This window comes from Melanotaenia boesemani, chromosome 21 (genome assembly GCF_017639745.1).
Source record: "Melanotaenia boesemani isolate fMelBoe1 chromosome 21, fMelBoe1.pri, whole genome shotgun sequence".
In the NCBI taxonomy this organism is placed as follows: Eukaryota; Metazoa; Chordata; class Actinopteri; order Atheriniformes; family Melanotaeniidae; genus Melanotaenia; species Melanotaenia boesemani.
The window spans coordinates 2,495,001-2,510,842 of NC_055702.1; the positions used below are offsets into that span (position 1 = coordinate 2,495,001).

Consider the following 15,842-nt stretch of genomic DNA (forward strand, 5'->3'; position numbering starts at 1 on the left):
AACTGTGTTTTACATGAATTCTCATGGGATTCTGCACATATGAAAAGGCATGTCTCACACATTTTGCACATGGGAAACATGTAGTTTTGCATCATGGTAACATGTGAAACTTATATGATTACATGTGAAGGCCAGATAATCACATGTGAAACCTGTGGGGTTTGTATGCTCATGTTTCATGTTATTTAATGTTACGTAAAACATGATCACACAGGACCACCTGGGTTTCACATGTGGTCACATGGTTTTTAACGTGTTATTTGGTTTCATGTAGTTTTACCAGATGATGCCAGGAATTAATTCAGTTCTGAAGGAAAAAGGGGGTCCAACCCGGTAGCTGGACCTGGTGAAGGGGACAGCGCGTATGTTCCAATTTTGTCTTGGCCATCTTCTGAGTCGTGTACAGGAGCTGCAGGATTGTGGGCATTGAGCCTACCTGCTGGACCACCACCCATGCCACCCACCCACAGTACCCCCTGCAGGAATCCAGGTTGTAGCTTGGTATGTAGGTGCTGGATTTATGAGATTTTCAGACTACGCAGAGCGATGGAGCATAAGAAGAGCATCATAACCTGGGAAAAAAAAAACAACCTGGAAAGGATCAATCTGCTCGGGCAGCTTTCCTGAAATGAGTGGATGTGGGAATAAAAGCATCACAGGGATGCTGCTAAATCCCTAAACACTGACATCCCAAAGCCGAGACATGTCAGGTTTGTTTTTGTTCTGAATTATGGTTCCTGTTTAATCCCACCTCTCTGATCCCAGCATCAGATCCAGGCAACGTCCAGCCAGTTTACTCAGCTGACGACAGCATCAACAGTATCCTTCAGGGAGAGATGAGGTGGGGGAACCTTCATCTGCTGGGAGCACAAACCTCTTTCTTTATCATTTTATTTTACCTCCAAACACTACAAGCCTCTGCTTTGTTAAAAGCTCACATTCATGCACACATTTATGTCATGAACAACTCACGTCCTTAGAGCTAAAATGCTGTCATGAAGAACAAAGTGTCAATCCAGGCTTGAAGAACAGCCCAGAAGAAGGGGGCCGTCTCTGTCAATATCATGTTAAATGGATGATTTATACAACAATAGGAAGTCAGTGATAATAGCAGCTACATAAAAACCTCCCAGTTAAAAGGTTTTTTTCTTCAATCATGCAAACACGTACAAAAAAGTGAGAAAAGGGGGGAAAGTAGTGCACAGACAAATAACAGTGATGTGTTGCAACAAGCCGGATTTAACGATGTCCAATGGCAGCTGAAAGGTCTCAATCCGAATAAACCAGCAGGCCCGGATGGAGTGCACCACGCACTCTGAAAGTTTGTGCTGATCAGCTGTCATTCTGTTCTCTATTATATTTTTTCTATGTCCACATCTAAAATTCCAGCAGCATGGAAAACCTCATTTATAATTCCCTTTCCCAAAAGAACCAACATGAGAAGCTCTCTGTCTAACCTCAGGCCCAAAGCTCTGACCTCACACATTATGAAATGCTTGGAAAGATTTGTTCTGGGTCATCTTAGTAGTCAAGTCTCAGCTTTTCTAGATCCCCTGCAGTTTGCCTACAGGAAAGGGGGGAGCAGATGATGCATTGCTTTATATGCTTCACAACATCTACAAGCCTCTGGAAACCTCTGCCAGCTCAGTGACACATATTTTAGCCAATAAGCTAATTAATTTTAAACTCCATAATAAAACTACTGCTTGGATTTGAAATGATCTTCTGTCCCATCCTCAGTATGTCAAACTTGGTAGTAAGCAGTCTGATACTAATTTAACAAATACAGGAGCTCCACAGGGAACAGTTTTATTCCCTCCTTATTCTCTCTCTACATGGCTGATTACAGGGTCAGTCAGCATCCTGTGTGCTGCAAAAGTACTCAGACGATGCTGCACTTGTGGCTCTGCTGACCCGAGGTGATGGCCGTGCCTACAAAAGAGAGGAGGAAGCATTTGTCAGCTGGTGTGATGCAAACCTTTTAAAATTGAAGAGAAGACAAAAGAGCTCACTGATTTTAATAGGAAGAAAGAGGAGCCCTCATTAACTTTTATTAAGGGTCATGAAATAGAGGTGCTTAAATCCTACATGTACCTTGGTATCGTTCTGGATGATGAATTAAATTTTAAAAGGAACATAGAGGTGGTCTTCAAGAAGGCTCAGACAAGACTCTTCTTTCTGAGGAAGCTCAGATCTTTTTATGTGAGCAGAAACCTTTCTGTGTTTTATCAGGAAAATTTAGCCAGTGTTATTTTCTGTGCTGTGTTGTGTTGGGGAAGCAGCATTTGTGTTGAATAAAAGTTGATTAAAAAGCTGGAGCTGTGATTGATATCAGAAGATGAAACTGAGACATTGTTACCATTTGATGGAAAATATGAGCTGATAGTGAATCAGATGGAGCAACACGTCTATGTTGGAAAGATATCCTCATGCTGAGCAAATCCAGTTCCTGATCAGGTTTAGGAACTAAAACCTGGTTAAGTTTAGGTTCCTGATCAGGTTTAGGAACCAAAACCTGGTTAGGCTTAGGAACAGAACTAGTTAAATTAGTCCAGATTTGTTAAGGCTTTGTGATCTGATTCGTAATAAAAACATGCAGCTTCCAGCATTATTTTAGCAAGTTGTATAAAGATGTAGAAATTGTTATGTTTACACCTCCATCCAGGTTGATATGTTACACCAGAGGTCTTTAAAGCTGCAGGGACTTCTTCCTGTCAACAACCGCTGTGAAATCACAGCCACTAAAGGTTGTTGAGCCATAAACTTTACTGTGGATCGTAATAAGCTGCTGCCCAGATGACCAGTGGAGTTGTTGTTTATGAGGTCACAGTACTGATAAATATGGATATAAACCACAGCTTCACAGCTCGGCTAAGACACGTAAGTTCAACACAATAACTCTGTTTCTGAAAATGAGAGGCATAAAAACCACATATACGGTCTTAATCCAGCTTAATTTATCTCCAGGGAACAAAGCAAAGGCTGCAGTGATTTATTAACACGTACATGTAAATACAGTATATGTCCAATAAATGGTTGGCCCAGTTCTAAGGAGCCTGAAAGTGAAGCAGCTTTGTTCTTCAACACAGTCTGAACCCTCATTTCTTCAAGTAGTCTTCAGAAATAGTTTTCCAGGGTCCTTGGAGGATTTTTCAAAGCTCCTTGGAAAGATTGACTTACGAACTAAATGAACTGATGCCAACATTTTGTTATTTTCCAGTTTCGTCCAGTGTTGCCACATGATTAATACTCTTCATCAACGATTGTCCATGGACACATGATTAAAGCTGCTATCTAAACCAGTATCCCGCCAGTCCTCAGCATTTTCAGGAAGAGTTCTCCAGGATCCTTGAAGGACTGTCAAAGCTCTTCTTTGTTTCCGCCTTTTATTCTCTGTCCAGATGATCCCACACTGATTCAGTAATGTTGAGGTCTGGGTTCTGGGGAGGATCCGTCCCTCCATCAGACCTGTTGAAGTCCGGGTTATGGGAGGATCCGTCCCTCCATCAGACCTGTTGAAGTCCGGGTTCTGGGGAGGATCCGTCCCTCCATCAGACCTGTTGAGATCCGGGTTCTGGGAGGATCCGCCTCTTCTTCTTTTTTCTGACTCTTCTTCTTTTGTCCTCCACGTGTCCGGTTTCCGCCTTCATGCTGAGATAAGCCAAGTTTCCAGCTACCAGCTCTTTGAAAATCACCTTGTTGCTGCTGAAATCCTGTTTTCTGTCTGTCAGACTGTCTGATCTCTGCTTGTTTTACAGATTAAAGTACAGAAACGGGAACAAATGCTGTGTCTTTGTAGGCTGCTAGTTGTCTGTTGTGTGTTGACTCAACATTGTTTCATCCATTAAGTTAGGAGCCTTATTTATGCTTGAAAGCTTAACAAAGATTAAAAACATATTTCTCAGAGTAAAAAAAAGCAGAAAAAGTCCAAAGAAAAACATTGAAAGACATTCAGAAATCTGATTTAAGATCCCTTGAAAAGATTACAGCAAAGTCTGGAAATACAAAGAAACAAGGGATCCCCAGTTTTCCACAGTACTGCAGGTTTCTGGACGACAGCATCACCTGCAGTCACAACAAGAAAAGTAGCAGGTGCCATATTAGAAGCACTGCCTTCTTTTCATCCCTCTGGAGAATCTCCCTGTGAAATGGGGTGATGGCAGGTGAATCAGACAGCTCGTCAACCTCCAGAGTACCTCGCATGATCCCTAAATACTCGCTCCATCCGTAATTTTCCCATCTTCTATCCTTACATTCCTCTGAGGCTTTGGCAGGCTCGGTGTGTGTCTGTTCAGACAAGTAGCAGGTAGTTTCTGGCCCACGGTGGCTGTGCAGTTAGATGTCGACAGGTAGACGCTGCAGACAGGATCGTTTCTGTTTCTTTGTCTTCTCTTTGTCCTGCCTCCTGTCAGTCCTGATATCCATCCAGCATGCCGGTGTTCAGCTCGGGTTGATGACTGCACACTCAGACATTCAAATAACACGAAGGAAACCTGAATAAAGACGACTGAAAACACAGAGGAAGCAGCTGCAGGAAAGCAGAGGTGGATGTTTTCATTTATAAATAGTTGTTAGAATCCAAATTTTACCAGTCAATGTACTGTTAAAAATAAATGAGAGTCTCACTAAAGCATAGCTGGGAGTTGCCAGTGTTCTTACACCATCACAAGTTTGGTGTTGTCGTGGCCAGAATCATAAAATGCTGCGAGTCTGAAATGTTTAGGACTGTTTTTTCAGGTTGTTCTGCTCAGATATGCAACCGCGCAGTCAGCAAGCTGAGTTTCAGACCATCGAGTGTTTCAGTTTCGCCCGTTAGCTGCTGCAGACTGATGGCAATTATACAGACCAGGAGGACGAGAGGAGGAGGCTCTCAGAGAGGAAAGAAGTGAGAACAAACTGAGCTGCAGAAAGAGGCAGAGCAGCAGGAACAGGAGGAGTGATGAGGGTGGAAATTAAGTAGGGAGGGAAAGGCTGGGCAGTGATGGAGGGATGGCTGCGAAGCCGTCAGGTGGTGGAGGTGAAGCCTCGTGGATGGACAGCAGCAGCTGGTTTGACTCATAAATCCTCACAAAGAGTCTGTAATAAGCACACTGAAGGTTCTCAGATGGTAGGAGATATAAAAAGCCATTGCATCTAAGTAGAGGAAACCAGAACAGAAGAGAATGAAGATTGTTTTACTAATGGAGCCTTCACAAACTGGATGCATGTAGAAAATAAATCCTGTGAAGAATAAACTAGAAGGAACTCTTAAAAAACGTTGAAAACCTGAGCGGTGCACTGTAAAGCCATCAGTCTGGTCTACTGATATGATGACGACTTCACACGCCAACAAACAAAAATGATGCATCTGGGATTTAAAGTCAACAATAATGTCTGACTAAATGATACCAAATGGGAACTGGGTTTCCATTGCCACTATTTTACATGAGGGGGATGAGAAAAAGTTAATGGAAAAGTAAAAATATAATAATTACATTTGATACTTGCTGAGGAAGACAAACACTTCCTTCCATCTGCTCACACTGCTTCTATCTCTATGAAAAAAGTGCATCTGGCTCATTGTCTTCGTCTGGTTCGGTGCAGTCAGCAGGAGGGAAAAATGTAGTAAAAGTTGTTCCACCTGCTTTAATCAGCGTTGTTTTTCCAACAACTAACCAAAAAACGACTCATGAGCAACTATTTATTCTTTAATTAATTTATTCCCAATTGAGCAGTTTCCAAACCAGGTAGGCTGCTGCTGGTTGGCATTAGTGATGTCATTAGGAGGAAATTTGACTCCTGTTAGAAAACTGTCCAATCAGAAGTCTTAGAAAGTAATAAATATCCTCAGACTGCTCTTTGGAAATCACCTTGTTGCTGCAGAAATTCTATTTTCTGTCTTATTTTTGCTGTTTTTCAGAGATTAAGCTAAAGAAATAGGAACAAATGTGTCTTTATGTCAGGCTACTTGTATCAAAGAGACGAAAGATCCAGTTTAAACTGCTTCTTTGCTAAAATGTTTTGTGTTGACTCAACACTGGTTCATCCCTTGAGTCCGGAGCCTTTTTTTGTGTGAACGAATCAGTTAAGTAGCTTAACAAAGAAAAAACAGTGAAAAAGCAGAAAATGCCCTAAGAAAAACTTTGAAAGGACTTAAAAAAGCTATTTAGAAATAGTTTTTAGAAACTATTAAGACCACTTTACAGCTGCTTGTTTTTGTTTGGGTGGAAATTGTCCAGACGCATAAGTTATGTTAAAGTGTAACTCTCTGACCTTTTTCTGACTTATTTTGAAAACTGACGTTTATTATGCTCATTCCTGGAGCCGTTGGTGCTCTGCAGTGTTCAGAGGCTGAGAAACAGCACTTCCTAAATTCTTTCTTCCAGCCCGGAGCATCACATAACATGCCTGATGTGAACTGTTTCTGGTTCATTCTGAGGACATAAAAAGGAAAACAAAGGGATGGAACACTAAATAAGACAAGAGTCAATGTCAGAGACCTTTACTGGCTGGAGGGAGCTCATGGAAGAGACAGGATGCAAAATGGATGCTGAATTAGCTTTTGTTAGGGGGCGCCTCACACAGAAAATCCCCTCAAGCTCAGTAGTGCCTCTTTAAATGTTAAAAATTATTCAATAAAATACATGTAAATTCAATATTTATGATCAGAACTGAAGTTGATCATAAGATTTAATGCACTGAAATGAAAAAAATCATTTCATTTTATTTGTATTTTGAGCTCTTATGACACAAATAACTGATGTAAAATTTATAATGTAATATTATATAACATATATGTAATATTTTTATATCACTTTGCAGGAAGTGAAGGAATTTTTGCACCGATGGAAAAAAGTGATCAACTTTTTAATACTTTTGATAATATATAATGATGCATGAAAATGAATCTTCCTGTCAATCATTGATATATCCAAGCATCTAATAACCCCCCCAACATGTCAGTTTATGTTTCCAGAAGGGCATTAAAGGGTGAAAGTTATTTTAGAAGGTTGATTTTTAATTATCTTTTGCTGAGAGTTTTCCACAAACAATCCTCCGAAGGAAAAGCCCAAACAAAAGCATGCTTTAAAGCAGATATATGGTTTTATTCTTGATTTTTTAAACACATTTTTCTCATTTTAATATGAAGTTTTTGGGCTTGTGTTGAGCAAAACAAAAAGAGTAAAAAATAAAACATGAATTGAAAATGAACTAAGTGTAAATGATACCAGCACTTCTCTTTGAAATGCAAATCTGATTTGTTTTTGTGTGCAAAAAGGAACCCCAGGTTAAATCAATGATTCTCCAGGTGCAGGCATCTGCATCGACCAGGGAATCCATCCATTGTTTCTCTGTCCAGGATCTCTGGTTTTCTCCTGGGACTTCCTCTTATCTGTCCTCATCCCCTGCACAACAAAAGCAAAAGCTAATGGTTGGATTGCAGATTAAGAGAGCGGCGAAGCTAAACGTCTGTGAGATAATTAATGTACTCGAAACAGATTATTTTAGCTCATTAATGAAAATAAAGACAGCTGTTTGAAATGTGAGGCGTGCTTTGAGTTAAACTGATGCAACACTTTGTATTTTCTGTCTTCTGACCAGATAAATATCTGTTTTCATTTAAATCTGAGTCATTTTGTGCAGTTTAATTTCATTTTCAGAGCATCTAATCCACAGTTGTGCTGTTTTGTGTAAACATACCAACATAAGAATGAGAATAAGAAAATACTGTTACGAGATTGGTTCAGAATTCCCTCCCCAGCGCAATATGTTAATCCATCAATAAATAAATTTACATCATGTTAAAAAGATACTTAAAACACCCACTTCATCATTCCCGTTTTACACTTATTGCTTATTTATTGTTGTAGTCTCTTTTTGTTTGGGAGCCTGATGAGGAGGCCAGCGTGTGGTGGATCCCGGAGGATCTGCTTTGCCCTGTTTAGCCCCCGAGCATCAGCAGTGTCTTCCAGGGAGGGCAGGGGGCTGCCAATGATTTTCTGTGCTGCTGTAGGTTATTCGTCCCTGAAACATTCTGTAGTTTTGTGAAGCCATTGTGTGGTTGACAACTTTCCCTCTTCTCGGTGCCGTCCTGTCGTGTCTTCTTTGTGGATCACGCTGCCGTTTTGTAGTGAAGCACTTGAATAGTTGAGAGGTAAAAAGAACTCCGGACGCCAGCTTGATGCATGATAAAAAAGATGGTTTTATTACAAAAAGTGACATCTTAAACAGATCTGCAGAAAATCTGCGAAGTCTGAAGCCGAAATAGAAAACCCACTGAATATACGTGTCAGGCGCTTTAAATATGCCTCAAACAAAGAACGTTCCTAAGCACATGTGGAACCAATCATGACAGGTCCTGAGACTATATAAAGTCCTTTGAGACAGACCCTGATAAGGAGAACTTTAAATGTGTCTTATATCAGCCCGTCTATATGTGGAGTCAAAATTCACTACTCCTAGCAAATAGCAGTCTGCTTACAGCTGCACACCAGTGAAGTCCTAATCTATGCTATTTTACTTAAAATGCTGGGAATAAGACACTACACTGCTTTTATGACCCCCTGCAGAGCTTTCCTGTCCTTTCCAGTGCAGCTAGCATATCACACTGTAATGCAGTGTTTCAGGGAGGTGTTAATAATTCTGGTCAGGGCCCCTGATCTCTCTGCCTCAAAGCTGGAGAAGAAAAGGTTTAATTCTTCTGCCAACAAAACAAAATCGGCATTTCCTGCCTCAGATTTCTTTTTCCTGTAGTTTGTCAGATGCTTTAAGCACTGCCAAACTTTCCTTTGGTTACAGTCAGGCAGATGGTTCTCCACCTAATTTTATTCCCTTTTGGCTGTTTTAATGCCCCTCCTCAAGCCATGGTGTAAGCCACCTGGTCCCCCATTTTACAAGCAGAGTTTCAGGTCCTCGGCAGAGACCGCACATACACGTTGTCCGTGCATGTTTTTAATGTAAAACAGAAATGTTTACCGGTATGCTGCTAGACTGGAAGTCCTTCGTAATGTCGAACCGACATTACGAAGCCAAGAATAAGCAGAAATGGGAAGAGCAGCTCTGAGTGTAACATCTTAGATCTCAGCGAAGATTTGAGGAGGACTTCTCTTAAATGGTAAAAGGACTCTATTCATAAAGCAGATTTTTTTTGTCCTGTTTGCCATGACATGAACACAAATCTGGCATTTATAAACCAAACTGATGGTTGGTTCTCTGTTGAGCTCATGTGTGGGAGAAATGACAGTTTAAACTGAAAGAGTCCCTGTAGTCCAAACCATTCCCAAAGAACCGGAGCAACACATTTGTCTAATTCACTGTACACACTGCATGACGCTGCAATGCGCAGTTTGGAATTGCATCACGTTACATCAGGTTATGCAGCTCCAAGTTCATGTTACATTTCCGTTATTTTTACATTACATTTGTTAAATTAAAGTGTGTTGTTGTGTGTTATGCTACATTGCATTTCTTTAGGATAGAGTTGTGTAAACTTACATTGACATTGCTTTGCATCACATTATGTCACATCGCAGTGCTTCGTGTTACAGTACCTTGTGTTATGTGGCATTCTGTTATGTTATGCTTTACTACATTGTACTTTTTTGTGTTGCCTTACTTTTTTTTTTTTTTTTTTAAATTGCATTTGGTTACGTTGCTTACAAATCCATTGCCCAACTTTGCATTACGTTAGACTGTGTTACATTTACATCCCATTTACATTATATTTGTGTTGCATTTTATTACATTGGGCTACATTGCACTTGCATGAGTTTCGCTACATGGTGTTGGTTTTTGTTACAGGTATGCTACTTTACAGTTGCATGTGCACTGTGTTATGATATGTTTAGGAAAATGGTCCTATCAGATTTAAAATGAATCAACTCAACCACTGCATGGAATGTTTGTGTAGAAACACACTTTAAAACCAACACTGAAGACTTCTTTCTGTGTTTAACCATGACACCAGGAGTCGTGACTGAAATCACAACATGATGCCCTCACATTAAGATGGATGGCGAGCACGCCAAACAGCTGAGCTTCAGCATGTCAGCGCTGTCACAGTGTGCATGTCAGAATGCTGACATCTGCATGTGTGCAGCCTCACAGAGCTGCTTACATGGCAGTTGAATTGTTTTTCCATTTTGACTGATCTGAACACTTTGTTTTCCATTTTATGAGCTAAATGCAGAGTCAGCACTTGTTAAATAATGCCTAATGGCAGCTGTATGACAACATGTGACAGGGGGTAAAACACAGCCCTGTCGATGCTGAATAAGCTGCAGTAAAAACCTGTAAAGTGTTCTCGATGTGGATCCCCTCCCAGAACCATCACCTTCTCCTGGAAGCTGCGACTCAGAATAATAACTGCTCTCAAAGCCTCTTATCTGATTCTTCCCATGATTCCTGCGATCAGCAGCTCACCTTCCATTCGTTCTCAGCATCAGCTCCTCTTCAGCTCGCTTGTGCCTGAATGGAGGCGATTACCATCAGTGTTTTATCACATAAAACCCTTTCAGCCTCCATTTTGTGCCCATGAAAGATCTGAATGGGATTACAGTGTCTTAAACTGACAATCAGTAGTTGGAGATGTGAGATTAATACAGGTTCTTATCCTGAAGTATTTATACACAATCAGAAAAATCCAGCAGAGGAAGTTGGAGTAAACACACTCTGTCCTCAGCAGCTCCAACATTGAGCTTAAAAATACATTTAAACTATTAATTTACAAATGTGGCCCCAGACCTCTGTACAGTAAAGATATCCTTTTGGCCAGTTGTTGTGTACATCTCCATATTGTAACAGGTAACTCTGAGGACCCGGAAATTTAGCCACAGCACAGAGGTGATTAAAAAAATGGATTTATTGAACAGTTTAAGAATTGTGGTTTGCAGAGGACCCTGGTGAGGCAGCCTGATCAGAGGGGAAGGAGATGTAGCCACTGAAAGAAACTCCAGTTTAAACTCCAGCTTCAGAAACATAGTCAATAAACAGGCAATGGTCAAACACAGGAGCTGATTTTAGAATACTTGGGATTGGGCGAGAATCGGTGGTCAGAGCATGGGTCAATGTCCGGATAGCCAGAACACAGGAGAGGTCAGCCATGGGCAAGGCAAGGTGAGAATAATCCAGGGACGAGATCTTGGTTGGCAACGTGGAAACAAAGAGGCACATGGGACGAATGCTGGACATCGACTGGCACAAGGCTGTCGATGATCTGGCAGGGAAGAAGAGACCGGTGAGATTTTAAATAGGGCCAGGCACAGGTCAGGATAAAGAGCAATCAGAGAAGCCCGGGTGGAACAAATGAACCTGGCAGAACATGAACCATGACATACAGTTTCTAAACTGACCCAAGCCCACATCTGTTACCACAACGCTACCACTGCCCCACTTCTAAATGCCTTATGATGTGTAACAAGTCATTTTGTTTTCTACCAGCAGCATAAAAACATGACTCACTCCTCTCTAAATGACTCTTGGACTGATTGGATAGCGCCTCATACAATTAACCCCATGTTTTTTATAACATCTTACTAGACGGACTGAAAACTGGTTTGGACGTTCAGGCACCAGATCTACTGGTTTGACTTCGAGGGACTAATTTGTGACTATAGGTAATTATAAATCTGAGGGAAATAAAATAACTTGTGGAGTTCACCAGGACTCCATCCTGGGGCAGCTGCTGTTCAACATCTACATGCTGCTACTCGCTCTAACGATGAAAAGCAACTTAATATGTTACCACAGACACACAGATCTACATAACCGTCTCACCAGGAGACTACAGTCCGATCCAAACTCTGATTAACTGCATCGTTCAAATTACAAATTGCACGTTCCAGAACTTCCCTCAGTTAATTGAAGACAAATCTGAAATAATAGTTTTTGAAGCCAAGAAAGAAAGATTAAGAGTCAGTTCTCAGCTTCAAACAGCAAAGTTTAAAACTAACAACCAAACTAGAAAACTGGGAGTAGTCCTGGACTCAGACCTGGATTTTAGCATCACATTAAGACAGTTGTGAAGTCGGCCTGTTATCACTTAAAGAACATATCAAGGATTAAGGACTGATGAATCAGCAGGATTTCTGCATTTATTTTCAGTAGACTAAACTACTGGAACCCAGTCCTTACAGGTCTCCCTTAAAAGTCCATCAGAAAGCTGCAGTTAGTCCAGAACGCTGCTGCTCCAGTCCTCGCTAAGACCAAGAAAGTAGGTCCTAGAACTCCAGTCCTCACATCTTTACACTGGCTTCCTGTCTGTCAAAGAACTGACTTTAAACTCCTGCTGTCAGTTTACAAAGATCTGAATGGTTTAGGACCAGAATCCATTCAGGATCTTCTGGTTTGTTATGACCCAACCAGACCCCTCAGGTCATCAGGGTCGGGTCTACTTTCTGTTTCCAGAGTCAGAACTAAATGTGGAGAGGCAGCGTTCAGCTGTTATGCTCCTCACATGTGGAACAAACTGCAGGTCAGAGCATTAGAGGAGCCATGTGCAGATGTTCTGCTAACATGTCATTCAATCACAGTTCAGTCTTCATGTGCCCGTTTCAGCAGAACAAGCAGAGGGATCATTAATGCCTTGTCTGCAATTACAGCACCTGGAATCAAGTTTGTTTTGACTTTAAAGCCTTTAGTTTGACAGAAGGGAATGTTTTTCTGCAGTAAATGAGCTAGAAGTCTGAGCGACTTGTTTTAATTGGATGAGGGGAAACGTACAGCGAAACAGAAGAAAGTGGGTTGACTTACACTTAAGATGTGGACTGTAATTATGTTTAGAGTTATAAAACCTTATTTTCCTTATTTATTTTTTGTTATGTTTTAGGTGTTAGATTGAGGCTATCTATAATTATTCCTTGCGGGGAATAATTAAAATTCTTTGCGTTGCAGCAATTAAACATGTGCTTGATGTTTAACAGCCAGTGTGAATCCGACACTTTGACTCATCCTTTAGACGTTTATTTATAACTAAAACCTGCACGAGGAATAGACATAAAATGGATTTGTCAGGGACTGGAGTGATATACATTCACCTTCCCAGAAGGCATGTGAAATCTTCCACCTATAACTCTGCTTTATTTTGTCTTCTAGGAAATCAGCGACATGGAGATCTTGGAGCTTACCCACAGTGCACTGGGACGCATGACTGTGATCCGGCAGATTTTCCCCATGTGGAAGGACAGCAGCATGCGCTGCATGAGGCAGAACCACCGCATCTCCTCGCTGCTCTGCGACCCGCAGGAGGGATACCTGCAGAACCTGGAGGTAAAAACCCGTTTCACCACAGCAGCACTGACTGAGAGAAGGATTCACTTTTCATTGGTTGTCAGCCACGAAGGGGGTTGATTTTATGACCACACATTTAATGACATCACTATGTAGCATGTTAGCATGAAGCCTACCTGGTGGCTGCTTTTTTAAACCCTAATTAAAGAATAAAGGCACATTCACACCAGCCATTTTGAATCTAATCCTAGTCCATTTTTTCTGAAAGTTCGAATAAAAAAGTCCGCTCAGTCCGCCTGAAATGTGAATGTTGGTATGCTTGAAGTGAACCAAATACAGGAAGCAGACTACAAAGCAAAGTGCATTGTGGGTAAACACAACTAAATTATATGAGTGTGTGGGACGACAGGCAGGAGAAATGTTTCATGGTCAGACAAGGAAGAACTCGGATAGAAATAGAAAGTTCTGATAGAAATCTGATCAACCCAAGAGTGCTAAGACCGGATGCAGGTCCATGTTTTACTCCATGTTTTATGATGGAAACACAAGTTCTCCTGCATCAATCAACAGATGAACCAGTTTTCTTCTTCGTTGGTCGTCTCCTCTTCTCTTTCAGCAAATCTTGATGCAGGGATTTACATCCTCTGGTGAGGATGGAAATATGCAATTTAAAAGGTCTGATTTGTTTGAGTAGTCCACAATGAACGCCATCTTGTCCCCAATCATACCTAGTTGGTCTAGCGGACCGTCCTGGTGTGAAAGCACCTCTACTGGTTTTCACTCGTCATCAGAGCAGGCTGAGACTTTCCATCATGGCCTGTAAAAAGACATTTCAAATGAATTCAATTCAGCTTTATAGCACCAATTCACAAATAATCTCAGGGCACTTTTCAATTCAAGCCCATTCATTGTGATCCAGTGTTCATACGAGCCATTTCATGAAAAAATAACAGCCTATCTAAGGAAACCAACGGATTGCACTGAATTGAATTCGATTCACTTCCACATTCTGAGCTGCACAGTGTGACAGGAGAGGGGAAAAAAACAACTCCCTTTTAAAAGGAAAGAGAATCTTCCAGCAAAACTCGGCTCAGGGAGGGCGGCCATCTGCCTCGACTGGTTGAGGGTGGAGAGGACAAGCCAGAGGGATCAGCTAAAAGACTTATTTAGAAGCTCTGTAAGCCAAAGTTTAAACGCTTCAATGTTCAGAAATACAGATTTTCTCCAGCTTTATGATTCCTGCTACACCTCTGCAGATTTAGACCACAGATCGTATTGTAAAAGCCAAACAACAATTCATGTTTCATTTCCCAAGGCACAACCGCACAATATGCTCATTTGAGTGGACAAATGGATAAATTAGAGGGAATTCCAGGTAAAAGAGAAAAAAGACTTTTTCCAGAAAGGGTTTCTCTTCATTCATTGCATCATGTTCTGTAGAGTCATCCTTTAAGCAGACGTCTGAACACCGTCTTACTTTCTTTGTGGGGAAAATGACTCTGCAGGCACTCAGGGACCGGTCTCTGCTCAGACGGAGGCAGGGGTAGCAGTATTCCTAAAACCTTTCCAATAAGCTGCTTGTTGCCCTAACAAGAGCATCCTTCACACATACAGACCCAGTTTTACCTCCTCCTGCTGCAGAGGAAGAACTTCACGATGCACATCCATAAATTCATGAGCACATTCACCCACAGGTGCTGTCCGTATTCGCTGTACTGAGTGCACTCAGGCTGTCAGATCAGATTTCAGCATTAAAATATCAGCTACATGTTAAACAAGGACATACAGACACTGCAGAGACCCCCGCCTTAAAAAGACATGCTGGGAAGCAGATTGACACAAACGCATATCAGCTATACTAATTAAAGCAAAATCACAAACACAGACCTTGCAGTTTTTTTTTTTCTCATAACTCAAACACTACATGGTTTCTCAGTATTTTTACAAACTTTAACTCTGCATAGTTCTAATTGGTAAACATGCAATCTAAAAGTCAAGCTTAGAATTCAGTTTTTGCCACAGCAGGACATTAAAGTAGCAGATTATCAGGGGAAAACACAGAAAATACGAGTGCCATGATTCCATCTTTTAAAAACCTTGAGGAAACTTTGCTCCCGGTTTGTAAAAATATATTCTCAACAGTCCAGTACACTGTAACGGGGAAGCGTGTTGTGGTACGGGGAATTAGCTCAGTTAGCCGGATAAAGCTGCCACAAGGCTGACGAACTCACAGCGACACTGGTACTGAAGATTCCACAACGCGTGCTCTTTAATAAAAGGAAATTCATCAACCATATAAAGCCCGGTTGGACGGCTACTGTCTCATTATACAGAAATAAAACAATGCCACACAACATGTCCGTCACAACGAGGAGGAAAAGAAACGAATAAGAGCTGAGCTCCCAAAATGTCTGTCTGCAGTCCAAGTGTGCGCAAGACGATCTCTTTTCTCGAAGCATCTTGCTGACGTCATCATTAGTAGACAACCAAAAGTAGTCTTAAAGGGCCATTCCACAACTACAACTGTTACACCACACAAAAGCAGTTATTTTTCAACCCGAGCAGTAAACAATCAATCTGAAAGTGAACACCAAATCTTTTCTAGAAGCTTTTGGATTTGTTAGGATAAGTAGTTC

General features: G+C 41.3%; 1 protein-coding gene across 1 annotated transcript in view; it reads left to right on the forward strand.

Moving 5' to 3' along the window:
• Positions 1–15,842, forward strand: part of grid1b (glutamate receptor, ionotropic, delta 1b) — a 552,168-nt gene that overhangs the window by 468,434 nt on the left and 67,892 nt on the right. The window contains exon 6 of the mRNA XM_041974390.1: positions 13,072–13,245. Coding sequence (XP_041830324.1) covers positions 13,072–13,245 — 174 coding nt within the window. The remainder of the gene's footprint in view (positions 1–13,071; positions 13,246–15,842) is intronic.